The sequence below is a fragment of the Pecten maximus genome, chromosome 7 (genome assembly GCF_902652985.1).
Source record: "Pecten maximus chromosome 7, xPecMax1.1, whole genome shotgun sequence".
Classification (NCBI taxonomy): Eukaryota; Metazoa; Mollusca; class Bivalvia; order Pectinida; family Pectinidae; genus Pecten; species Pecten maximus.
In genome coordinates, this window is record NC_047021.1 from 40,064,259 (window position 1) to 40,091,890 (window position 27,632).

The window sequence follows — 27,632 nt, forward strand, 5'->3', positions numbered from 1 at the left end:
TGTGTCCAAGACAATTATGTCATAAAATTGTAAAAGAAGTAAATCAAATGCTGATAAAATTTCTTAATTTGAATATTTACAACAGATTTACAAAAATTTTAAAATTTTCAAAATTAAATTACTGAAATTTTATCTTCTGTCAAACAATGATTACAAGATGATAAAATTTTGGCTGTATTATAAATATTTTGTTAACTGGTATATATACTGGTTAAACAGGTTCTTCAAGTCATGTAAGTGCAAAAACAGTCTTGCGGAGTTTATTTTAGTCTTCTGATTTAAACACTTAATTAGCATATTCCTTGTGTGTTTAGATTTTTAGAGAAAACACAATATTTGGCCTCAGGTGCATCTAGTTGTAATTAAAAAACTAATTTTCAGAAAAAAAAATTTCAATATAAAAGTTATTGCAGTGATAACATTTGTGTAATATATTTGTGTTACAGGGTGTGGTGTTGGGAGACACGATTCTAGAAGTGAATGGTACTGACTTTCGCCATCTGACACATGCCGAGGCCGTCACTCTGATTAGAAATGCATGGAACATCATTATATTGGTTCAGAGTGGTGGGCGACGACGTTCTCACCACAGTCAAAGTAGGCAGCACCTGTCAACCGTGTAAACATGTGTGCATCTACACCTGTATAGTGTACTTAACTACATCGATTACCGTATTTATCCTCAACTAAATCTCGTCCCTTAGTGTAAAAGATTAGTATTGTATTTATCCTAAAATAAGCCCACTCCCCTGGTGTAAAAGATTAATATTGTATTTATCCTAAAATAAGCCCACTCCCCTAGTGTAAAAGATTAGTATTGTATTTATCCTAAAACAAGCCCACTCCCCTAGTGTAAAAGATTAGTAATGTATTTATCCTAAAATAAGCCCCCTCCCCTAGTGTAACACTTCAGTACTTGATTTAAGTTTAGGGAAAGCAGGGCTTATTTGTGAACCTCTTTAATTTTAAAAATTAATTTTTCTGCTAAAATAAAGGGTGTTTATTTTTGGGCAGGGATTTGCAGATATACCTTGATATTAGCTTAGACTATTTTAACTACTGTTTAGGTCAGTAATATACAAGGTGACCATTATAGGAACAGCTTTTATGCCTCCATACTGTTTTACCCAATTCCATTTGTCTGTGTGTCCATCTGACCTCTGCTTCCAAAATATAGGCTAACATTTTTGTGTGTGTCTTCTTTTTTTTTGGGGGGGGTAAAATATAAAGTGGGGAACTGAGCATTTATTTTGACCAACATATTTCTAGTTTTGGTGAACTTTTAATGATGGTAGTTTTAAATTTTCTATCATCATATTAAATCAGGCATATTAACTAGTTATATTTTCCACTGCCTTGGGATAAGACTGTAATCTGTAAGCTATGTACATGTCTTGTTAAGTTGTTGACAGCTAGTGAATGCAAGAAAATTGTCCTGCCTCAGGCTTAACTTAAAAACGTAATAGAATTGATATGATATTTACACTCTGCATCTGATTTGCATTGAATCATCCATCACAAGACAAATTTTACTGTAAAAAACACGGATGTTGTTATTTTTTGTTTGATGCACTAATCATTCATCTGTCTTCCCACAACTATTACACATGATGTGAGAATTAAAACTTGTGTTTATAATGCGTGTTTCAGGAAGAGTTTCGGAACATCTACAAGTTGTCGATCTGGAGGTGTTAGTTTACCCCTCAGTTGATGGAAGACTTGGCTGTGCTACAAACAGGTAATCCTCCCCATTGACAACTTGTCCTCCAGCATGGCTGTTGTATAAACCAGTGACCCTCCCCGCTGGTAACTTTTTCACCAGCATGGCTGTTCTATAAACCAGTGACCCTCCCCGCTGGTAACTTTTTCACAAGCATGACTGTTTTATCAGCCAATAACCCTCCCCACTAATAAAATTTCCACCAGTGTGACTGTTCTATCAACCAACAACCCTCCCCACTAATAAAATTTCCACCAGCGTGACTGTTCTATCAACCAACAACCCTCCCAACTAATAAAATTTCCACCAGTGTGGCTGTTTTATCAACCAACAACCCTCCCCACTAATAAAATTTCCACCAGCATGGCTATTATATCTACCAACAACCCTCCCCACTAATAACATTTCAATCAGCATGGCTGATTTGTCAACTAATAACTCTCCCCACTAATGAAATTTCCCCCAGTGTGGCTGTTCTATCAACCAGTAACCCACCCCACTAGTAACCTTTCGACCAGTGTGGCTGTTTGGCCAACTGGTACAGGTACAGTCCACACTAGTAGCTTCAGTATCACTGATAAGATTTGATTAGTTGACTATATTTAATATCCCTCTGTCTGATCGGGAACTTTTAAATTCTATAATTTTTTAGAGTTATGCCCTTTTTGTGATAAACTTGTTTATATATAATGTTTTATGTGGGAGCTGTGCTGTGTAATGTCTGGGTTTAGTTGATGCCGTTTTGTAGAAGAGTTGTGAGGAGGATTATTGTTACAGCTAGTAAGCCTGCCAATAACTCCGTTCTTTTTTTTCAGGAGGAACAAGAACAAAGTTTTGGTGGTGAGATCAGTGGATGCTAATTCGCCGGCTTACAAGGCTGGAATAGTGGCCGGTGATTTAATCACAAAGGTAGGACAATTTCTTTATCACATGTGACGGTGACATTTTTGACACGTGCAGATATAATCATCAAATCTAGAACGCCTCAAATATATAAATATCATATAAAAAAGAAAAATGCAAAAACAAAAAATTATACTCTCTGATTTTTGTGTGGTAATTATTTTCCCTGTGTTTTAGATTGATGGAGTTGACATTCGGTCCTTAACGGAGCGACAGATTACCTCCCTTACCCGGACCAAGCGCCTCATGATCTGCATTCGTCGTGGTGTAAAGTCACCAGAGGGTAAGTTGTTCCCATCACAGGAAATGTAAGCCCTGTCCTGGGGAATTGTAAACCCCCACCCCGGAGAATTATAAGCCTTGCCCCAGGGAATCATAAGCCTCACCCCGGGAAGAGATATCCACTACTTATATTTCTGATGTTGTGACCTTTTGTGGAAAAGTGAATCCTCCTTGCTTTTCAGAAATGGTAGATTATCAACATGTAGCCTGAAATTCCGTATTCAGTTGATCAACTGTTGTACTAGCTCCCATAATGAAAAAGATGTTTCTGCCTGAATATAGAATATCATGCAGTTTAAGTCATAACTAGTGCTCAGTAAACATCTAAACCCCTATGCTTACTGTTCTGATGTTAGAACAGGATGACGGGATGATGGGGCCCTACCAGGGGCTATTAAAGGGCTTAGAACTACAATATGTTCTGTGGGTTAAGTAGTTAATAGTTCACTAGGGGGCTCTAGTTCCTCACTATTCCACTAGGGGGCACTTTGCACGATTTCTATGGGAGTTTGGTATTTCATCATTTTGTTACAACAGGAGCTGAACACTTTTGGTTTAAAAAGTTCCTCTCCCTGTCACTAGGGGGCGCTGGCATGGTATTGTTTGTGTGGTGAATAACAATCCTATATGGTATCAATATAAATTCATTTCCCTGTCACTAGAGGGTGCTGGCATAAGTATTGTCGATCTGGTGAACAGCATCCTCCGTTGGTTTATAGTAGTACATTTGGTTGTCACTAGAGGGTGCTGGTGTATATTTTTGTTTGTCTGGTGAACAACATCCTTTGTTGGATTTGATGGGTAATTTTCCTGTTTCCTGGTGCTGGCATAGTATTGTCCGTCTTGTAATCAACATCCTCCGTGGGTTTGATATTAGTTCCCTTCCCTGTCACTAGAGGGAGCTGGTGTAGTATTGTCCGTCTGGTGAACAACATCCTTTCTGGGGTTTGATGGTTATAATATCCCTGTTACTAGAGGGTGCTGGCATAGTATAATGGGTTTAATATTAGTTCACTTCCCTGTCACTAGAGGGTGCTGGCATAGTATAATGGGTTTATATTAGTTCACTTCCCTGTCACTAGAGGGTGCTGGCATAGTATAATGGGTTTATATTAGTTCACTTCCCTGTCACTTGAGGGTGCTGGTTTACATAGGGAAGACTTTTATGCCTAATGTTCTGCATTTCAGCACCTCCAACTCGTTAGTGGTAAGACAGGCAAATATCTCGCTCTTTACAGTAACACGCAGGTAACTGTCTGGTAACCCAGTCCATTCCACTTGTCTTCCACATCCCGTAGCTAGTTGATTTATACTGACTACAGAAATATTGTAGAGAAGCAAAGTGTAGAAATTTAGAGAGAAAAAAATGAATCTTAAAATTTAATTTTTCCTTTGGAAAAAATGGCAACTCTAATAGAAATGATATGTGTACTTGTTACAAGTTATGCGGCCTGTTATGACTAAAAATTTTGTGTAAGATCATATGTGGACTAGTAGCCTTGGAATCCTGCGCAGTTACATATGTAGCTTTCTGAAACAAACTTTAAAATCTTTGGCAAATTTCAACACGGCGTGACCTTCCAACTAGGCTTAAGAGTTGACCTGGGTTTCGAAAAGAGGAAAATATATAAAATAATGGCCATTGGCAGGGATTACTATGTAATCATGTACGTGCCTTATATCAAAACTCTCAGATTTCATATTTAAATTAGCTATATATACGGTATGACCAGTTGGAGTAAATTGATTTATGTTCTTTGATTTCTAAAAGGCATATTAATGAAGCACTTACCCAGGTAGTGAAAAATACAATATCAAATTTATGTCATCACAAAAATGGTCTTTTTGGTTGAAATAAATACTGAGTAGTCAGTATTGATGTCCCTACCTCCCCCTGCACCGACAGTTACCTGTTCTATATTTAGACAATATCTATACTATTCAAGTCAATTCTTAATTCTTAGCACTGATCACTAATATAGTAAATCTACTTATCATCAAACACTGACACCAAGGTGACTTATAAGTACGTATATAAGTATACAGTTCAGTAACCGACAAACTTTTAACATTTTACACTTTATAATTAGCGGTTAATTTTAGTAGGATCTTAATTGAGTTTTCATTTCAAATGAGGTTTAATGAAATAAGTCTTCAAGGTTTTTATTTTTGGGAGCCTTGACGAGCAAAAATTTAAATGATGTGTTTCATAACATCTTGTATGAAATGAAAATAAATTTCAGATAGTTTTTATCACATAACTCAAAAAACTTACATTTTGAGAAAATTTAATGTCCAAATGTAGAGGGTTTAATCAAAGTGAGACACCATTTTGCTGTTCAATTTACAATTCAAGACGTCCATATCAAGATGTCACTATCAACTGATGCAGCCATGCATGCAATAAAAAACGCTCCAGAAAAAAAAATTACACAGATGAATTCACTGGATAACAGCTATGTGATAAATAAACAGGTATATATTTGATCCACATTCAACAAACATTCACATGATGTACCCTGTAGATTTCATTATTTGACGTAAAGGTGTCCAGAACAACAAAGTATGTTACAGGGGGTTTGGGGGTACAAATGTAACGAGAATTTTTGAATGACTAATGGATTACCTTTTGATTAGTGTATTTTAAATTGAGAAAAATTAATGGCGTTATATATTTATACATATCGGTAATTCATGGATGATTTTGTAATTATAATTCAGTTCTAACTGTAAACATTATTTCGAATACTGGGTTTCTTTAATGACTTCTGAGACTGCCATCAAGATAAGATGTTCGACTGTTTCTCATAGTTGCATGCTGGGTAAATTGGTATACAGTAACTATTGCATGGACAACATTTATTACAGGAAACTATTTCTCGTAGCCGCCTAATAGTATCTGGAATCAAGAATGCATGTCGGATTAATTCTATACAATACTAAACATAGAAATGCATGAAAACACTTGATCTCTTAGTAACTGCATCATTATCCCAGCAAAATGATGCCGCTTTATAACACAGAAGAGTATCCAAGGGAGATAACCAGAAAATTACTAAAGGAAGACTTCAGTCTTGCATAAGATTCTCTCTTACAATGTTGCTCAATTTAATTTAGTCTGAGTTTCCCCTATGGTGTCAGAGCCAAAGGAAACTGGGGCTAAATTTAATTATACTAATGCTTTTTTCACTCATTAAAAGATAAAACTTTAATTTTATAACTCTCTTAATTATTTCAATTTAAAGATATACTTGATTCCTAATTATTCTAACAAATAAGCCTTCAACAGTTTCTGACTGCGTGATTGGATTATAAAAAAAAATTGCATTGATATTTATCTTTATTAAAACTTTTAGTTGGTAGGATTATTTATTAAAAATGTAACAAACAAAATTATGTAATTCAGCAGTTCTTTCAGCATCAGTATTCACCCACGGTAGTCTCGTTACGTGTCCCTTATATTACATCATCGGTAACCCACGGTAGTCTCGTTACGTGTCCCTTATATTACATCGTCGGTAGTCTCGTTACATATCCCTTATATTACATCGTCGGTAGTCTCGTTACATATCCCTTATATTACATCGTCGGTAGTCTCGTTACGTATCCCTTATATTACATCGTCGGTAACCCACGGTAGTCTCGTTACGTGTATCTTATATTACATCGTCAGTAACCCACGGTAGTCTCGTTACGTGTCTCTTCTATTACGTCGTCGGTAACCCACGGTAGTCTCGTTACATGTCCCTTATATTACATCGTCAGTAACCCACGGTAGTCTCGTCACGTGTCTCTATGTTAACATCGTCGGTAACCCACGGTAGTCTCGTTACGTGTCTCTTATATTACATCGTCAGTAACCCATGGTAGTCTCGGTACGTGTCTCTTCTATTACATCGTCGGTAACCCACAGTAGTCTCGTTACATGTCTGTTCTATTACATAGTCGGTAACCCACGGTAGTCTCGTCACGTGTCTCTTCTATTACATCGTCGGTAACCCACAGTAGTCTCGTTACATGTCTCTTCTATTACATCGTCAGTAACCCACAGTAGTCTCGTCACGTGTCTCTTCTATTACATCGTCGGTAACCCACGGTAGTCTCATTACGTGTCTCTTCTATAACATCGTCGATAACCCACGGTAGTCTCGTTACGTGTCTCTATGTTAACATCGTCGGTAACTCACGGTAGTCTAGTTACGTGTCTCTTCTATTACGTTGTCGGTAACCCACGGTAGTCTCGTTAAGTGTCTCTTCTATTACATCGTCAGTAACCCACGGTAGTCTCGTTACATGTCTATTCTATTACATCATCGGAGACCCACAGTAATCTCAATCGTAATATCTTTTTATTAACCATCAGTACCCAACGATAGTATGGTTACTTGCCTCTTCTATTACATCATAGGTAATTATATATAATCTATGAATTATCACTACACGTCTATATATTTATTAATGAGGAACAGTACAATGGGTTACAGACGGTGTTATAGCAGAGACATTTTACTTTCACTGACTGGTGACGAACTTTTGATTTTCAAACATTCAACTCACCTCACATATCTTAACATATGTTAAAAATAAATAATTCACGCTTATAATCAAAGCCACCCATTTTGATCACAGCCTTTGAAATTAAAAATAAAAGACGGTTAGAATTACTTAACATTAGCTCTGAAATTATACACTGAAGACTCTATTCACAGTTTCTAAAGTAGCATTTAATAGTTATGATTATTAGGTAGATGTTTGTTAAAATATTACACAGTATTAAAAATGTAGTTGACTATAGTATAATAGAAAATGGCTACCTGCGCTGTGTTGTGTTGGTTGTGGTAATGTTGGAGTTTATTTAATAGTATATCTGTTTGTTTTAGTTGGCAGTCCTAAACCTGGAAAAAGAGAACGTCCCGACAGGTAAGTCTGTTATATACCTTAAATGACAGGTGATGAAATGATTTAGTGGCAGTACAGTTTGGTGGTAGGCTAAGGCAGTGTCACAATTTTAAAGCTAAATCTAGCATTATTAGTAGATGATACTAAGCTATAAAGATTTGAAATTTTGAATTTATCAAACTTTTGTAAAATGGAAGGTGTAGAGATTGAAAAATCAGGATTCCTTCATAAAGAGATTTCAGAAGTCGTACAAAAAATATTGCTAAGTAATTGACCGTTTACTTTGTATACAATTGTATGATAAGAGGGTGCTATTTGTAGATGTTGCTGTGGTGATCTTCCAGTGTATTCTATATTTGATTGAATCACTAATTGTCCTCTTTTCCTCCGGCAGCAGCGACAGGAGAAGTGGTTCCACATACGGACAAAGATCTAACAAACATGACAGACCAGAAACAGATTTGGAGAGGTTCACCCGAGCGTTTGGAACTATGGATGTTGACAGTGAAGAAGTCGATGGAGGCAATATGAAGAAAACAAATCAAAATAATAAACGAAATAGCACTAAGGATGGAAATTGGATGCTGACACCTAAAGAGGATCCTGCCCCAAAGTTCTTCCACCGTAAAGAGTTTATCACAACCCCAAATGTCCAGTCACGGCCCCGAGCAGATAGCCATGGTGCTGCACAATTTGAAAGGCGCAGTAGAAGCCATGGTCGTGACGCCATCCAGGTGGTGTGGGGTGGTGGTGTGCGACGCTATGTCAGATCACGATCCCAGTCCCCCCACCATACTCAACGATCCCGACGACGCTCGCGTAGTTCATCTCGCCATGAGCAAGACATCATGACTGCGATTCAGATGGGTGTGGAGAAACGTCAGCGTGCACTCCGTCTGTCACTGTACCAGACTCCCGATAACAGTGACCTTGACTGGGAACTATAACATCGAGTGTCTTTAGTTTGCCATAAGTACATTGCCAGAGACCGTTTGAAAGGTGGAATTCACAGTTTATACTGTGCAAGATAAATCAAAATTATGACAAGTGTTCCAGGTTAATTAATGTTCATTTTATGTTCACATGAATCAGTAACATTGTGCTACAATATTTAGAAACAATTTATTCACTTAGAAGATTGAAAAGGCAGAAGCTTGCTGTCTGGGATTTATGAAATGACCAGTAGGTCTGTAGTATTTCCACCTATCTGCCATTGTGAGTGGACAGTCTACATGACTGACCAGTGCCTCTTCAACCCATTATAGAACATGACGATTATTTGCGCACTGTCCCTGGATTGACCTTGGTTTGACCCAGATCTAGATTTAAATATAAAACTGATCATTTGAAAAAAATTTGCAAGGTTTTTTTTTTGTTTTTTTTTTTATTTATTCAAGTTTACTCTGTCCCTCAAATCTTTCACCTTTCGTTACATACAGAGAAAACAGAGAATGAGTTTTGTCAGTTTTGTTCAAGAAGTTTTGAAAGAAGATTGAGATATGATGGGCATTTTGAATTTATGCTATTCCAATGTATTTATGTATTCAAGTTTGATTTTCAATGGCGTCTGTATTTATACATGTGTATACATTGTGAGGAGCTTGTATTCGATTTCATATTTCATTAAAAAAATTCATTTACATACATGTACATTTATACCTATAGTGTATGTAATCCTTAACGAGTAAAATTTCAGTTTCAATTGTTTATCCTTAATGTAATCACCACATTAGTTATACTGCAAATCAAAATAAATTATAATTTAGATGTCTGCAGTTTTTCTAAATATTTCTTTTTTTAAATATTTATTGTTGAGGTAATGTATTCAAAATTAACTTGAAATTCAGATATCTCTGGAAGTTAAAAAGTAAATGCTTTGAAATTTCACAGAAGTGTTATAGTTTAGAAATAATTAAGATAAACATGTAATTTATTAAAAAAAACACCAAAAAAAAAACAACTTAATTAAGGTAAATTGTTACTGGGCTTTACAGTTTTTGTATTTGTAAACATGATTTAATCCTCACATTGTACTAATGAGTGGCCATGATACAAATTGTTGGGTGATATCACTTGTAGTGATTTTGATTATATACAGAATATTTGTTTTTAGAAAGAGAAACAGTCTTACGTGAGTAATATCATCTTTGAATTTGATTTAGTTTGTAGATATTTATTGTTTGATGTATGGAGTTCATTGGTTTCTATAACGTTTGAATCAGATCAACTTTATGGTTGCAAAAGTGTTTGAATCAGATCATGGTCACTATAATGTTTGAATCGAACAATGAGTGGTGATGATTAATATAGTACAACTACCTTTTGTGTCGGTGTGTCTATACTGTATGTGTGTGAGGGTGTATGTGTGTGTGTGTGTGTGTGAACATTTGTATATGTAGTTTTTGAAATGTACATAGCTATAAACTCCACGTTCACCTGGTCGGAGGAAGTATATTGATGACCTCTATATATGTAGTGCTTGGCATTAAACAATTGTACATGTGATATTCATAAAATATATTAATTTCAATCAAATATGTTAATTTTTGTACAAAGCACACCCACTGATTGTCCCATGATGTCTTACGACATAAAATAGTGACATCAACTAAGTGTCCCTGGGTTCTTCCTGAAAAAGTGGCACCCATCGAGTGTCGCATGGTGTCTTGTGACACCCAACAAATGTCCCATGATGCCTTGTGACTAGTGTTGGCCATCAAGTGTCCCTGAGTGGCTTGTGACATAGTGACACCCACCAAATGTTCCATGATGTCTTAATTTGTGACAGTGACATCCATCAAGTGTCCCCGAGTGTCTTGTAATGTAGTGACATCTGTTTGTAAAACAAATTTCAGTACAATGAAAACATCTTCTGGTCATCTTCTCAGTTTACATGTAAGATTAGTTTTGAATGCAGATTTGTCACTCTGGATCAACATGGTACAGTGATGATCCTCTCTGGTGGTTGGATCAACATGGTACATGTACAGTGATGATCATCCTCTTTGGTTGTTGGATCAACAAATGCATGTCCTTCATTGTATCATCAGACTATAGATTGTGCCTTCAAGATTGAATTAATAATTCAGCAAACTAAATTGATCAATAAAAAGGAAGCTCAAGAAAGCTAATTAGAGAAGTCAGTGATTTGAAATATTTGTCTTCCTAATTGAATCAGTGAAAGAATATATATCAAAGTAAAATTTAAAAAAAAAACAAAAACAAAAAAAATTAATAAAATATTAAAAAAAAAAAAAAAAAAAAAAAGCACCGTGTTTATTTAATTTGCACTGTACCAAGTTAAGTTGCAAGACCTTGGAAATGCTCCAGGTTAGTTCGATATTTAAAACCATTTTTGAAACATTTGGTAAAGTTGAGGAGGAATTACACAAAATGGGACATTTAACAATATAAGTATATATATATGTATGCAGGTGTCTTATGACCGGTGCCCATCACAATCACCACTGATTTTCTGAATTAATCAAAAACCTTAATTAATTAATTAATCAAAAAGTGCAATTATTACGTACCCACGAGATGACCAGGACCAGTCGGTGTGAAATTGTTGGTTGTGCGCGTTGTGTGGTCAGTGGTACTCTGTACATAAATGTTAATATGTAGTTCCATATTATTTTTTGTTACATTTGTTTCTCTACAAAGAACGTGTTTATTCTATTTAAATAAAGAGTCTATTATTATGATAAATACTTTTCGTTTGCTTCTCATTCCTGACTTCAGTCACTGTACAACTTCCTTCTGGGTCAGAGTTATCTCCCCTCCTTAACTCCATGGAAGCTCACATAACTCACCTAACCTGGTAGAAACAATCTAGATGGCACAGATTTATTCCACAATAACACACTTGTACTAAACTATTAAACAACTTCCTTTTTAGCTCTCCTCTAAAAAGAGGGGGAGCTTAACTGAGTGTCCCCCTGGTTGGCATCCGTGTCAACTTGTTTCCAAATGGTTTTTTCCAAGTGCTGAAAGACATTAGTAAACTCCTTTATAATTGTACTAGAGTTTTAATATGGTTGCTGTGGGGGTCGACTATTACTATCCGGAGTAGGAATGAACTAGAACTGTCGCCAGGATAGCTGACTAATACCCCCACAATCTGCACAAGTCAATGGTGAATTGGAACTGTTAATTAGAGGCTAACTAAGATAACATGTGCATGCCGATATTTCTGAAATTCAAAATGTCTGAAATATGTGTTGTTCACAATAAAGAGAATTAAGTGACCAGTTGCCATAGCAACCATAATTTTGAGAAAAAGAAAGTGGCATGCACATCTACACTTCATCAATATTTGTGTGAAGTTTCATTGGAATTGGTCCTTCGGTTTAGAAGGAATTGTCCGGACAAACTAAAAGTTATGGTTCTTATTGGAAAACCTGTATATAGTGAGCAGTTGCCATAGCAACCATAATTTTAAGAAAAAGAAAGTGGCTGTTATGGTTCATACCAGAAAACCTGTTTATAGTGACCAGTTGCCATAGCAATCATAAGTTTGAGAAAAAGAAAGTGGCATGCACATCTACACATTATCCTCTATATTTGTGTGGAAGTTTCATTAAAATCGGCCCTTCGGTTTAGGAGTTGTTGTCCGGACAAACTTAAAGTTATGGTTCTTATCGGCAAACCTGTTTATAGGGACCAGTTGCCATAGCAACCATAATTTTGAGAAAAAGAAAGAGGCATGCACATCTACACATGATCATTAATATTTGTGTGAAGTTTCATTGGAATCGGCCCATTGGTTTAGGAGGAGCTGTCCGGACAAAATGTGTCTACAGACAGACAGACGGACAGACAACCTGATTCCAGTATGCCCCCTAACTTCGTTGCGGGGGTATAATCATTTTCGGAGGAAAATTCTGTTGGTTTTTATTTTTTTTTATATTTTGACTTTTTTTTATGGCAAATATATTGTTAAGTTTTTGGTATAAGTGTTAAAAGGCATCAGTAAACTCCTTTACAAGTGTATTACAGTTCTAATACATTTTTGTATTTTGTTTCAGGGTTGCTGGGGAGTTAACTATAATTTTATGTTTCATAATAATGATTATTTCGCCTCCCAATTCTAGTGTGAGGTATATTGATATACGCGGGGCAAGCTTTCTACCGATGACTGCACTCTTGTTCATACTGAATATAACCAACTTTCAAAAATATGTTCATCAACCCTGTTATATACACTGTCATCCATAAGTTCCTATATAATTTGAAGGCAATAAAAATTAAATATGATTATTAGCTCTCCTGGCCCAAAAAGCTTGTGAACTAATGCCATGGCACAGTATCCATCATCCTTCAACATTTCCTTTAAATCACTACTAGTCCTAAATGGATTTTGATGAAATTTGGTCTGGAGCATTATTGGGCAAAGGATATCCAATGTTGTATGAATGGAGGGTGCGGCTCCCCTAGGACTGGAGAAGTGAGGCCCAAAAGGGGAAATATAGCAAAAAAACTAATTAAAATCCTTCTTTACGTTTGACAGGATTTTGTCGCATTGGGTTTGAAGATTAATGGCAGAGCCAGCTAACAATATGGAGAAATATTTTAACAATCTATATTGGGAGTATTTTGCCATGATTACAGAAATATCCAGGTGAATGATGCAGTGTTTGAAAGTATATATGAAAATTCCTTAGACAATTGGTCTACAGAAAATTTAAATCCCTTAGCTCAAGTCATTTTTCGATAGACCCTATTTTGTAAACATATATTGTTTAAAGTAGCATAACTGCATCACACAAAAGCTTGCATCATCAAGTTCATGTTTGAAGCCAATAACACGCTATTCTCAGTAAAAACACCTTGATTGTAAAGTCTGATTTCATATGATCTTTGTCAGAAAATATAGAAATTTTGTTTGCATGAATTGAAATGTATGTCAGGACTCAAACTTTTCATAGCCATTCGGGCCAACATTTAGAAATTTTACATAGACCAGCCAGGTTTTCTATAGCCTCGGGCCATCGGACCACCTTTACTTTCGAACACTGATGATGCAGGCCCTCTGGGCCTCTTGCTTAAAAAACAAAACAAAAAACCCACATAATTTCACAACAAAGATAACTGAAAAGTCTGCAGAGCCATGTAAAATGTACATGTGTACAGTATTGTAACATAATGTATAGGCTATTGTTAACTGTATTCTGTCACTCTATAAATATATCAGCATGCTTCTTTGGCTCACTAAAGCTGTGGAGTATTACACCGGAGACCTGGCTTGAATCCCATAGGGTACATCAGCTGACAGGTGTCTTTTCTTTCTTACTTAAAATCATGTTTAAAGTAAGGTACATGCCCATCGAATGCCATATAGTATTATATACTATCTTGCGTAAAATAAGATCTGCATCACCTTAAGAGTGGCTAGCTGATAAATCTCGCCTTTACTTACATGTATAAGTAATGTTCAATTTTCTAACAGTTTGAGGAAAACACGAATCAAAAGTCTACAAGTCATTAAACATAACTTCATATCAGCACTATAAAACCTACCAAGTTTCATATGTTTGCAATTTCAAAGAAATCAGTCAAAAAAATGTAGATAGACGAACAAAAGTTGACCGCAGATGAATGAACAGACAATACAATATTATATAATGCTCTTGTTAAATTTGACGGGCGTATAAAAAATACAGCCAGCTGTAGAAATTGACATATTTTTATTTGTTCTTTTCATACATGTATATCACAGTCTAAATAGTTTATACACTTATTCCATAGCACATACAAAAGACGGCAGCTACATGTAGACCAAATAAAAATTTACGGGCCTCTGGAATGATAAATGCTATTGATATATAGATATTATTTCCATACTTACAACGAACTGAAAAATCTGGCAGTGACATTTTGATGTACAAATTTAGACTAAGAGTTAAATTAATTTGTGCCAAATACTTTGCAATACTATACATTTCAATATATTAAAGAAAATACATTTCAAAAATCATTTCATAACTGTATTAGTTTGAAATAAGATTTGACAATTTTCAAGTTCAGTTGAAATCAGATTGCCAGGTAAATCATGTTAATATCAAAATTTCAGGATAAAATCATTATATACTCATAATTAAATCCTACAAATATCGCAATTAAATCTCAACCATTCTCATTATTGCTTGTTTAGCAACCATTCATAATATTCAGTAGTCATCGTTAACTTGTCAACCTGGAACACTGACTTTGAAAAATATTGAAAAATTTAAAGCACTTCATAATCATCATAATGGGCTGTCATTGATTGTTAAACATTCTTATTTCCATACATTGATTCCACACTCATTCAAACAATGTTACAAGCAAAAATATAGTCACACACTTTGGCCATCGAGAACAGACACACTTCGCTCCTTGTTCTGATGTAGAGGAAAATCATACTTATTCACTAAGATGCTGTACACCTCTTTATCTAGAGTATAAACATCAACAATCTGGAGTAGATTAAACCGAGTCTAATGGCCTTCAAACTTTGGCTTCCTCTTCTCTATGAAGGCTTTCATGGCCTCCCGTCGGTCCTTTGTAGGTATCACCTACAGAATACAAAATTAATGTCATTAAAGTTTTCTAGTGAATAATTGATTAAAACAACATTTAAATGTTTTTTTTGTCGCTATGGACATATCTGAAAATTACATAACTGAACAGCTACATAACTCAACATCTCTCAACATCTGTATAACTCAACATCTCTCAACATCTACATAACTCAACATCTACATAACTCAACATCTATATAACTCAACATCTCTCAACATCTGTATAACTCAACATCTCTCAACATCTACATAGCTGAACAAATTATGTATTCCCCAAGCAGGTCAAACATGGACCATTCTACTGTAATCTTTCTTCCATTACTTGATTTTGATAATCTCAACACCAGCCGGATTAAAATGTTCTATCAAAATTAATCTAAACTGGTAATTTCCCCCCCATTATCTTTACCTATTGTAGGTATACATGTTTGTCCGAATGAAATATAAGGACAACCACAGAACACTACCGACATTTACATTAATATTTGCATACAATATTATGTACACACCAACGGACGAATGTAGTTTATAATCTTATAAGAAGATTCTCACCTGTGAATATCCTGCTTCTTCAAAGTACAGAGCGCTGTGGAGATCAACCTGTAAGGAAAACAGATTTTTAACATTGTGAGAGGAAGACATACAACCTAATATTAAATGTGCTTTTTGTGAGGTGCTGATCCCAATAACAAAACTGAACAAAAACTTGAATGTCTTGCCCAAGGACACATCCATGACGGCACAGACCGACCTGTCTCTCCGTTACCCGAGAAACACAAACTAACACTGGAATGGAGCGTCTAACCACACACTTCGGATCTTCATCTGGGGTTATATGGCCAGCACTCGAACCGACTGAGTTATCGCAGCCCCTTAAGAACTTGGTTGAAATTATGGCGACAGCATAAACCAAATCTTACTAAGGGATTCTCAATGTATGGCACTAATGCAAAACATACATGACGTATTGTTTCCTATTTAGAAATGGAGTATCAAAAAAGTGCAGGAGCAAGAAAAAAAAAGAATTCACACTCAAAGGTGTAAGATGGGAAAATCTTAATCCTTCGAATATTATACTTTTGTTTTGACTCCGAAATAATGATTCTCCAAACTAAATTCTCCAAATCTCAGTGGAAGGGAAAAAAAGTAACTCTAGGATTTATTGGGATATATGAATATTCATGACACATAAATCAAAATACTGATCAACTGTGATACATAGCGTACTTGCAAAAAAGTAGGCCATATATTAGCCTTAGGAAGGGGAGACAACCTGCTGTTTTGAAATATTTAGATTTCTCTCCATCACACATGAGTGATAAAATTGTCTGTAAACATATGTCAGTTATTCCTGATGAGTGGAACACTTACCTCAGTGCCGCGACTGATCGCCATTTTGGCCATACGTAATGCTACTGGTCCCTGAAATGAGAAAATGTTATTTCAGTAACTTGATTTTTTAAATGGGGCAGCAATTTGAGTTAATATCAAAAGTGTAACTTAAGGGTAGTAATTAAGTATTACGATATATACATCCACTAGGTTTTTGGTTTCTTTTTTCTTTTATTTATTGGGTTTATCGCCCCGTGAACAGCCAAAGTAATTTTGGGCTGGAGTCTCCTTGTAGTAGTTGGTGACTACCTCCTTGAACAAAATACAGGAGGCCTGTTGCATGCCATTCAGAGCAATTAGAGCAATGTGGCTTGCCCATGGACACAATTATGACAGCACAGACCGTCCTGTTTCTCAGCTTCTAAAGAAACAAACTGCTACAAGTAGGGCGTGTCAAACCCCACACCTCGGATCACCTGAGATTATGTCGCCCGTGTTCTAACCGACTGAGTTGTGGATGTATTGTTTTGCCCCCTAAAATGAGCCAATACCTATATGTATGGATTGGTTTGGTTTATTTTGTTTAACATCCTATTAACAGCTAAGGTCATTTAAGGACGGCCTCCCGTGCCTTGGACATGCATGCATGTGGTGAGTGCGTATGTGTGTTTTGGGAGGCTGCGGTATGTTCGTGTTAAGTCTCCTTGTGATAGGCCGGAACTTTTGCCGATTTATAGTGCTACCTCACTGAAGCATACTGCCGAAGACACCCAGCAGCACACCCCACCCGGTCACATTATACTGACAACCTATATGTATGTATTGTATCTATATGTATGTATAATATATAAAGTTAGTGTTGTGTATTAGCATGTGGTGACAGTGTAAATACAAGTGTATATGTTGCATACTACACCTGGCTCATCTTTTAGACAACTCAGGCAGTATACAGGCAATTTATATATTTTCTTTTCTTTTAATTTTCCCCCCTAAAATGTACCTGTGGTAATATTTCCTGAGCCAGTTTAAGTGCCCTTTGGTACCCAGCATCTGCATTCTCATTCTGTTCCACACAGTGGTTGACCAGACCGATTCGCTCGGCCTCCTTGCCATCCACGATGCGAGCTGTATACATGAGTTCCCGTGCCACGGCTGGATTGATGATCCTCGGCAGTCTCTGTGTACCACCTGTGCAGGTAAAAATTTACATATAGGATTGTAACATAACAACTACAGGTGATAAATAAACAGTTTAATCTATTTTAAAATTAATTTTTACTTTGTCAACTTACTTAGTTTCATGAAGAACTTTTATACAGATATATTTCCAGCAATTTAGAACATACAATTGAAGACTTCAATGATTTATTTTAGTTATATCAGGATTGATGGAGGGCACCATTTTCATTTTCTTTTGCCTGTAGTGGTGGTGGTGTCTTATATAAAAAATTCTCGAGCACTCTTCTATGATTCTGGAAATGCTCAAAGTAATTTTCACAATATTTTTTTAATTATCTTAATGATGACTGATTTGAGTTACCTCCCCCTGGAATGATAGCTAGTCTTGTCTCCACCAGACCCAGCTTAGCTGAGGTGGCTGTAATGATACAAAAAAAACACATCATTAACAGGTTGTAAAATGTAGGGATTCAACATCAAATACTGGCTGTAAAAAACAGGAATTTACCATCAATTACTGGCTGTAAAATACAGGGATTCCAGGCCTTTTTCATGATTTGATGGGGGCCCTTTTGTCTCATTTTGAAAGTGAAGAAATATGGGGAAATGGGAAAGATTTTTCATGATTAAACTGCAAATTTTGGGAATTTGGCTTTAAAATTAATTAAGGGGATACAAGTTAACAACACTGACAAAGAGTTGAGGGGATACAAGTTAACAACACTGACAAAGAGTTGAGGGGATACAAGTTAACAACACTGACAAAGAGTTGAGGGGATACAAGTTAACACTGACAAAGAGTTGAGGGGATACAAGTTAACAACACTGACAAAGAGTTGAGGGGATACAAGTTAACAATACTGACAAAGTGTTGAGGGGATACAAGTTAACAATACTGACAAAGAGTTGAGGGGATACAAGTTAACAATACTGACAAAGAGTTGAGGGGATACAAGTTAACAACACTGACAAAGAGTTGAGGGGATACAAGTTAACACTGACAAAGAGTTGAGGGGATACAAGTTAACAACACTGACAAAGAGTTGAGGGGATACAAGTTAACAATACTGACAAAGAGTTGAGGGGATACAAGTTAACACTGACAAAGAGTTGAGGGGATACAAGTTAACACTGACAAAGAGTTGAGGGGATACAAGTTAACACTGACAAAGAGTTGAGGGGATACAAGTTAACAACACTGACAAAGAGTTGAGGGGATACAAGTTAACAATACTGACAAAGTGTTGAGGGGATACAAGTTAACAATACTGACAAAGAGTTGAGGGGATACAAGTTAACAACACTGACAAAGAGTTGAGGGGATACAAGTTAACAACACTGACAAAGAGTTGAGGGGATACAAGTTAACACTGACAAAGAGTTGAGGGGATACAAGTTAACACTGACAAAGAGTTGAGGGGATACAAGTTAACAACACTGACAAAGAGTTGAGGGGATACAAGTTAACAACACTGACAAAGAGTTGAGGGGATACAAGTTAACAACACTGACAAAGAGTTGAGGGGATACAAGTTAACACTGACAAAGAGTTGAGGGGATACAAGTTAACAACACTGACAAAGAGTTGAGGGGATACAAGTTAACACTGACAAAGAGTTGAGGGGATACAAGTTAACAATACTGACAAGAGTTGAGGGGATACAAGTTAACAATACTGACAAAGAGTTGAGGGGATACAAGTTAACAACACTGACAAAGAGTTGAGGGGATACAAGTTAACAACACTGACAAAGAGTTGACGGATACAAGTTAACAACACTGACAAAGAGTTGAGGGGATACAAGTTAACAACACTGACAAAGAGTTGAGGGGATACAAGTTAACACTGACAAAGAGTTGACGGATACAAGTTAACAACACTGACAAAGAGTTGAGGGGATACAAGTTAACAACACTGACAAAGAGTTGAGGGGATACAAGTTAACAACACTGACAAAGAGTTGAGGGGATACAAGTTAACAACACTGACAAAGAGTTGAGGGGATACAAGTTAACAACACTGACAAAGAGTTGACGGATACAAGTTAACAACACTGACAAAGAGTTGAGGGGATACAAGTTAACAACACTGACAAAGAGTTGAGGGGATACAAGTTAACACTGACAAAGAGTTGAGGGGATACAAGTTAACAACACTGACAAAGAGTTGAGGGGATACAAGTTAACAACACTGACAAAGAGTTGAGGGGATACAAGTTAACAACACTGACAAAGAGTTGAGGGGATACAAGTTAACACTGACAAAGAGTTGAGGGGATACAAGTTAACACTGACAAAGAGTTGAGGGGATACAAGTTAACAACACTGACAAAGAGTTGAGGGGATACAAGTTAACACTGACAAAGAGTTGAGGGGATACAAGTTAACAACACTGACAAAGAGTTGAGGGGGTACAAGTTAACACTGACAAAGAGTCGAGGGGATACAAGTTTACACTGACAAAGAGTTGAGGGGATACAAGTTAACAATACTGACAAAGTGTTGAGGGGATACAAGTTAACAACACTGACAAAGAGTTGAGGGGATACAAGTTAACAACACTGACAAAGAGTTGAGGGGATACAAGTTAACAACACTGACAAAGTGTTGAGGGGATACAAGTTAACAATACTGACAAAGAGTTGAGGGGATACAAGTTTACACTGACAAAGAGTTGAGGGGATACAAGTTAACAATACTGACAAAGTGTTGAGGGGATACAAGTTAACAACACTGACAAAGAGTTGAGGGGATACAAGTTAACAACACTGACAAAGAGTTGAGGGGATACAAGTTAACACTTACAAAGAGTCGAGGGGATACAAGTTAACACTGACAAAGAGTTGAGGGGATACAAGTTAACAACACTGACACAGAGTTGAGGGGATACAAGTAAACAACACTGACAAAGTATTGAGGGGATACAAGTTAACAACACTGACAAAGAGTTGAGGGGATACAAGTTAACAATAATGACAAAGTGTTGAGGGGATACAGGTTAACAACACTGACAAAGAGTTGAGGGGATACAACTTAACAACACTGACAAAGAGTTGAGGGGATACAAGTTAACACTGACAAAGATTTGAGGGGATACAAGTTAACAATACTGACAAAGAGTTGAAGGGATACATACAAGCGACGCGGAGGTCACAAGCTAGGGACACCTCTGTACCACCTCCCAGGGCTACTCCATCTATGGCTGCAATTGTCGGCATTGGAAGGTTGTCCATATCATTGACGGAGGCTCGCAAACCAGCTACAAAGGGTCCTGTCTCTGCATCAGTCATCTGAGCACGCTCCTTCAGATCAGCACCTGTAATTAATGAAAAACTTCTGAGTGGAGAAAAATAAATTCAACTTTTTCTTTCGATAGTTACAGACAAACGCTGACATGTATGAACAAACCAGTTTGAAAAATGATTTCTACTTAAATATGATCATTCCCTAATTAACACAAATAACACATGCAGTAAGTACCTAGACATCATTTTATCATCTGACACATTTAACAGGAATAAATTGCTGTGTGCCTGTTCATCAACCTTCTGACAGAAATTTGTGTCTTTTTCTAAGAAGGCGGACATTGAGAATTGATTATTTTTTTCTGTAAAAAAAACCTTGAAAATGTCTCTACCTGTGTAACTTGCACACTCCCAACTTTCAACTTCATTTCAGTAGATAAAAATATGTACAAATTACACTAATTTTCGACTCTTTTTTTTTTTATATATCTTACAATATATCCTAGTTTCGAAAATGTTGAAAAAAACTAATTGTACTCTTAAACTATTTGTTTAACAATATGCAACTATAAATATGATAAAAGAAAATTAATAATGTTTCAAGAAGGTAACAAAATAAGAATTTATCAAAAAACCTGATACAAAAACATGTCATTGATGATTTGACATAATTATGGTCAGTTCACTGAACATGTGGGCCCTTTAAACCTATTTTTTTTAAAAGATGAAAATTCGCCACCTTTGATGACTCTACCAGTATGCTATCCTATTATCTCTGACTCTACCGAGGGTATTTCTTTTATAAATATGTGCTTTGTAGCCTTTGATAAATTTTCTGAAAGAAAAGCAGTGCTAAACGTTGCACAAATTAAGCAATTTCTTCTGTGTAATAAGCTTACCAGCACAGAAAACACCAGGCACCAAACTTCGGAGGATTACAACTCGGATGCTCTTGTCAAACTTGACTTTCTTCATGCATTCTGTGAACTATAAAAGACAATATAAAGAGAACATATGATTGTCAGAGCAACACACAATAGGTTGGTACAGGTTTAAAGGAAAATGTTTTATCAAACTAAGAACAATTAAGAGGCCTATAGGTCTTAAGTTATCTGGCTATAAACAAGAGGCCCAGAGGGCCTTCATTGTTCACCTGAATATTTCAGTAATCATCGCAAAATACTCTCATTTAAGTTATAAGTTAAATTACAAATATTTTCCTATTTCTTGAGCTGCCTCTCCCAACAATGTTTCAAACATGTACCAGTATATACAACACCGGATCTCATTTGCCAAATAGTGCTCCAGACCAAATTTCATCAAAATTACTTTGTGTATAGTATCAAAATAAAATATTGATGTCTCATCCTAGAAGTGATTTGTTGTCTTGACAGAAACTTGTCTGAAAGAATGACTGTGTGGTTATAATAACATTTTATTGATACCTGAAACAGGAATTTTCTGCCAAGTGCATTTTTCCTTTCTGGTCTGTTCATTGAAAATACAGCAATTCCTGAAAATATGGATAAAAATGATCTGAATGATATTAAGAAAGGACAAGAGGCCCAAAGGGCCTTAACGGTCACCTGAGATTTGAAATATTTCGGCCAACTAAATTGACCCTTTTTGGCCCCACCCATCAGTCCTAATGGGGTCAGTCTATGAAGAGTATTTGATTCTAACATATAGTAGATAAGAAGATTTTTGAAATTTCAGTCAATTTGACCCTTTTTGGCCCCGCCCACCAGCCCCTGGGGGTCAACCAGGGCCAACATATACATAACATCAAACTGTAATCCAATGCTGATAATTTGAACCAAGTTAGAACGAATTCCAATACAAATCCAACAAATAATAGTCAAAAATGTGATTTCCCTATATAAACTATAGTAAAGTTTACCCCCTACCCAGGGGCAAACGTGAGACCCCAGGGTCATGAAATTCACAATTTTGGTAAAGTACCTGAAGAGCCTTCCATCTATGAAGAGTATTTGATTCTAACATATCTGAGAGTAGAGAAGAAGATTTTTGAAATTTCAGTCAATTTGACCCTTTTTGGCCCGCCCACCAGCCCCTGGGGGTCAACCAGGGCCAACATGTACATACCATTAAAATGTCATCCCATGCTGATAATTTGAACCAAGTTAGAATGAATTCCAATAGAAATCCAACAAATAATAGTCAAAAATGTGATTTCCCTATATAAACTATAGTAAAGTTTACCCCCTCCCCAGGGGCAAACGTGAGACCCCAGGGTCATGAAATTCACAATTTTGGTAAAGCACCTTAAGACCCTTCAATCTATGAGGAGTATTTGATTCTACCATATCTGAGAGTAGAGAAGAAGATTTTTGAAATTTCAGTCAATTTGACCCTTTTTGGCCCCGCCCACCAGCCCCTGGGGGTCAACCAGGGCCAACATGTACATACCATCAAACTGTCATCCCATGCTGATAAGTTGATACAAGTTAGAATGAATTCCAATACAAATCCAACAAATAATAGTCAAAAATGTGATTTCCCTATATAAACTATAGTAAAGTTTACCCCCTCCCCAGGGGCAAACGTGAGACCCCAGGGTCATGCAATTCACAATTTTGGTAAAGCACCACAAGACCCTTTCATCTATAAAGAGTGTTTGACTCCACCATATCTGAGAGTAGAGAAGAAGATTTTTGAAGTTTTAGTCAATTTGACCCTTTTTGGCCCCACCCCTCAGGCCCCTGGGGGGTGGGGACCATATAATTCACAATTTTGGTTGACCTTCAGCCATAGAAACTTTCTGCCAAATTTCATTGAATTTTGTTAAGTGGTTTTGGAGAAGAAGTCGAAAATGTAAAAAGTTTACGGACGCACGACGCACGACGGACGACGGACAAAAGGCGATTAGAATAGGTCACTTGAGACTTCGTCTCAGGTGACCTAAAAATGTCAAAGGGAGATAAGTCTCAAAAATAGTACTCGGATAGCTTGCATTTCTGTTGTTTCTTAAAAACCATTATTCTATATACTATACAATCATGCAACATCGTGAGTTTATGCAAGTGATGGTCAACTATACATATATACATGGCCTACGGTCAGTACCTGGCAACTGCCCCACGTAGGTTTCGAACTCGCAACCCAGAGGTGGAGGGCTAGTGTTAAAGTGTCCGGACATGGCTAGTGTTAAAGTGTCGGGACACCTTAACCACTCGGCCACCGCGGCCTACTTGAGGAAAAGGACGCTGCTGTGATCTATATTGTATAGGCACAATGCTGATCCACTAAAATATCAATAAAACAACAGCCTGGTCAGAGCACGTACAATTCCCATGATAACCCTTAAATACCTACAACAATCGAATTGCAAGGTCTACTGTTTTATGATCAAAAGCAAACGTTTTGTCAGCACATAAATGTGTAGACTATGAGAGAGTTGCACCAAAAAAAACCTTTACTAAATGTACCATATCACATGTTCTAAACACAAACATCCATATGTTTGAGAAACCAAAAGCAAATTTTGTCTTCGCATCAACAGAACACCTATACTACGAGACATCAGAAAATTTCAAGAAAGCCCATCCCAGTATCACTCCATTTCAACCCAGAGCTTTTTCTTACTGGTTAGGGATGGGGCCCTTTTGTCTCATTTTGGGAAGAAAATTGGTGAATTGGGAAAGATTTTTTCATGAGTTAACTGCAAATTTTGGGAATTTGGCTTTAAAATGAAATAATTCCAATTGGGAATGGGGCCGATTAATGGCCCAAAAAAGCCCACAGAAAAAAACCTGCAAACTCCAATCACACTCACCACTGGATGGTGAATACCAAATCATTGACATCTGCCGTACAGACCCTTAATCCTCTTAATCTACCCTCAACAGGCAACAATCGGGATGCTATTGGATACCAGGACTTTTTCTCACTGGTTTGGGAAAGGCCCTTTTTGTCTCATTGTGGGGAAAAAAATTGTGAATTGACAAAGATTTTTTCAGTAGTAAACTGCAAATGGGAATTTTGCTTTAATAAGAAATAATTTCAATTAGGAATTTGGCCCATTAAACAGCCCCAAAAAGCCCCCAGAAAAAAACATGGATACACCAACTGCACACACCACTAGTGATCAATGCCTAAGGACAAATGTTGCATCCCCAGTAAGTTTTTCATTAATGATATTTAAGTAAGAGTTGATCAAAACAAAATTCCAAGTTTTTACTCTTGCATCATTGTACAATAGTATATATTTTAATAAATGTTAACATTGCTCTAATCCTTTAATCATCCAATAATGATATAATCATCAGAATATATTATCACATTAGGATAAGTCTAAATACACAGATGTAAAAGGGGCGGGCGGTACCGGTGTGGCCATGTACTTAGTGATAAAAACAGTCTCTGTCCCTCAGCTGACAGAGCATGCTTCTTTGACTAAGAAGGTAGAGCTGTGGCTTATCATGAGACCCAGGTTCAATTTCTATCTGAGCACTTGGCCAGAATGTTTTTCCCTGTTCTTTCACACATAGATATATTTTAACAGTAAGAATCCAACATTAATATATAAAGGACTCCAAGACTTAAAACAATTGCTGTATCAAGTCAGAAAATTGAAAAAAAGGCTTAGTAAAACCTAACTAAAATAGGAAGAAATATTCATTTATTGCCAAGATTTTTTCAAATAAAATTTTAAAAAACATAAACAAAACATAAATATTACATATTTTTGAAATTTAATTAGATTTTCTACTGCAGTACCAGACTGCATCTGGGTAGTATTTATAAAAAAAAATGTTAGCTTCAACATGTACGTTTATATCGAAACTAATATTTTGTTATAAAATAGTGTCTACTAAAACAGAACTGGTTTTCAAAATATGATTGGGTTGAAGTCGCATCCATTGACAACTTTTTGTATGTTTCAATACCCACACGGTCACATTTATTTATATATATTTATAAGGTCAACACTTTACGGTATACCAGAGTCCCCGCCCCCTTATTTGCCTTATGCCCCCTACTCAAGTACACAAGTGCTGAATGCCGGGTTTTCGCGGTGAAGTAGAATTACCCGTGTTGTCGCCATCTAAATATTTGAGCTGGAATTCATCGAACTCGTCTATGTTTGTAGACGAATGTCGTTGAAATGCCGTTGTGCATCTTCCAGCAGTTACCCCTAATCTTCTGAGAAGGCCAAGACGGGAACAGACTGATACAGTCGCCATTGCTGCCAATCGAGCTGATCTGAGACGAGCAGGCGCTTGTGTTTCCAGATGAACACAATCGCCCAGACGCTTTTCAAATTTTTAGTGAAATTTTAGATTCGGCGTTAAAAACGTTATAAAAACATGACTACTAGACTAGAATCTATTTTGTGTTGTGTTACTTTTAATTCCACAGTAAGGTCATGTTTTTATTCTTCTATGATATAGATTCTAATATTTCCCAGAATCTATCGCAGCAAGAAAGGTTGTATGATTTCATTAAAAATATGGATTTTTCTTGCTAAAAATGTTAGGCTACAAATTTCAATATTTTGACGTAATAAAATTGCTCCTAAAAATAAACATGTTACTTACAGGCGTAAGTTTCTCAGCTAAAATAGTTTGATACACATTCTGCATATAAAAGATCGTTTCCACAAAATACCTCAAAAATTGAGAAATAATCAAATGCCCACATGCAGTAATTTCAAATTACATTTCACATAGAACACATTTTTCAAAGTTATGTTATGTATAAATGAAATGAAATCAAAATGCAACAATGCACAATCTCATGTTGTAGACAGTGTAGGAGGCCTTTTACACATTGTGGACCTGTTAACGATGTTAGTACATGTTAAGCCTGGTGACCGCATGCATGATGTACGTGTGCCATTTCGTTTCGCTGCAAAATAACAATGCAAATAATCATATTTTTTACAGGAGACATAAACAGCGTACTATATCATGCATCAAAAATTAATAAGAAAAATGTATAGTCTGACTGTCCAGCGCCTGCTTTTGAGCTGCTGTGTAAGAAAAGGAGTTTTACAGGGCTAGAAAACAAAAATGCTAGAGAGACAAGCTAGGGCGATGCTAGGGAAACAAGGGTGATGCTAGGGAGACAAGGGTGGTGCTAGGGAGACAAGGGTGATGCTAGGGAGACAAGGGTTGTGCTAGGGAGACAATGGTGATGCTAGGGAGACAAGGGTTGTGCTAGGGAGACAAGAGTGATGCTAGGGACACGAGGGTGATGCTATGGAGACAAGGGTGATGCTATGGAGACAAGGGTGATTGTGAGGAGACAATGGTGATGCTAGAGAGACAAGGGTGATGCCGGGGAGACAGTGGTGATGCTAGGGAGACAAGAGTGGTGCTAGAGAGACAAGGGTGGTGCTAGGGAGACAAGGGTTGTGCTGGGGAGACAAGGGTGATGCTATGGAGACAAGGGTTGTGCTAGGGAGACAGGAGTGATGCTAGGGAAACAAGGGTGATGATGTGGAGACAAGGGTGATGCTAGGGAGACAGGAGTGATGCTAGGGAA

General features: G+C 36.8%; 2 protein-coding genes across 6 annotated transcripts in view; one reads left to right on the forward strand and one right to left on the reverse strand.

Moving 5' to 3' along the window:
- LOC117330832 (tyrosine-protein phosphatase non-receptor type 13-like) overlaps positions 1–11,512 on the forward strand; it is a 37,740-nt gene extending 26,228 nt beyond the window's left edge. For all 5 annotated transcript variants that reach the window (XM_033889356.1, XM_033889357.1, XM_033889353.1 and 2 more), the window contains 6 exons: positions 447–597; positions 1,651–1,738; positions 2,536–2,629; positions 2,801–2,906; positions 7,786–7,825; positions 8,199–11,512. In XM_033889356.1, coding sequence (XP_033745247.1) covers positions 447–597; positions 1,651–1,738; positions 2,536–2,629; positions 2,801–2,906; positions 7,786–7,825; positions 8,199–8,751 — 1,032 coding nt within the window. In that variant the 3' untranslated portion in view covers positions 8,752–11,512. The remainder of the gene's footprint in view (positions 1–446; positions 598–1,650; positions 1,739–2,535; positions 2,630–2,800; positions 2,907–7,785; positions 7,826–8,198) is intronic.
- A 2,961-nt stretch (positions 11,513–14,473) lies between these two features.
- LOC117330835 (methylglutaconyl-CoA hydratase, mitochondrial-like) lies at positions 14,474–26,362 on the reverse strand. Its single transcript, XM_033889359.1, has 9 exons — positions 26,176–26,362; positions 22,568–22,635; positions 22,022–22,109; positions 21,014–21,193; positions 18,239–18,295; positions 17,699–17,886; positions 16,738–16,788; positions 15,919–15,966; positions 14,474–15,360 (listed from the first exon to the last, which is right to left on the reverse strand). Exons 1-9 carry the CDS (start codon positions 26,327–26,329, stop codon positions 15,283–15,285), a joined length of 912 nt encoding a protein of 303 aa, XP_033745250.1. The 5' UTR covers positions 26,330–26,362; the 3' UTR covers positions 14,474–15,282.
- Between the last annotated feature and the right edge of the window lie 1,270 nt (positions 26,363–27,632).

Bases quoted from the DNA above. Each gene is read 5' to 3' on its own strand.
- LOC117330835 (XM_033889359.1), bottom strand. From the start codon at position 26,329: ATGGCGACTGTATCAGTCTGTTCCCGTCTTGGCCTTCTCAGAAGATTA. The intron at 16,789-17,698 runs GTACATTTTAGG...TTCTCATTTCAG, and splicing joins CTCAGGAAATATTACCACAG to GGACCAGTAGCATTACGTAT. The intron at 15,967-16,737 runs GTAAGTGTTCCA...TTTTCCTTACAG, and splicing joins CGATCAGTCGCGGCACTGAG to GTTGATCTCCACAGCGCTCT.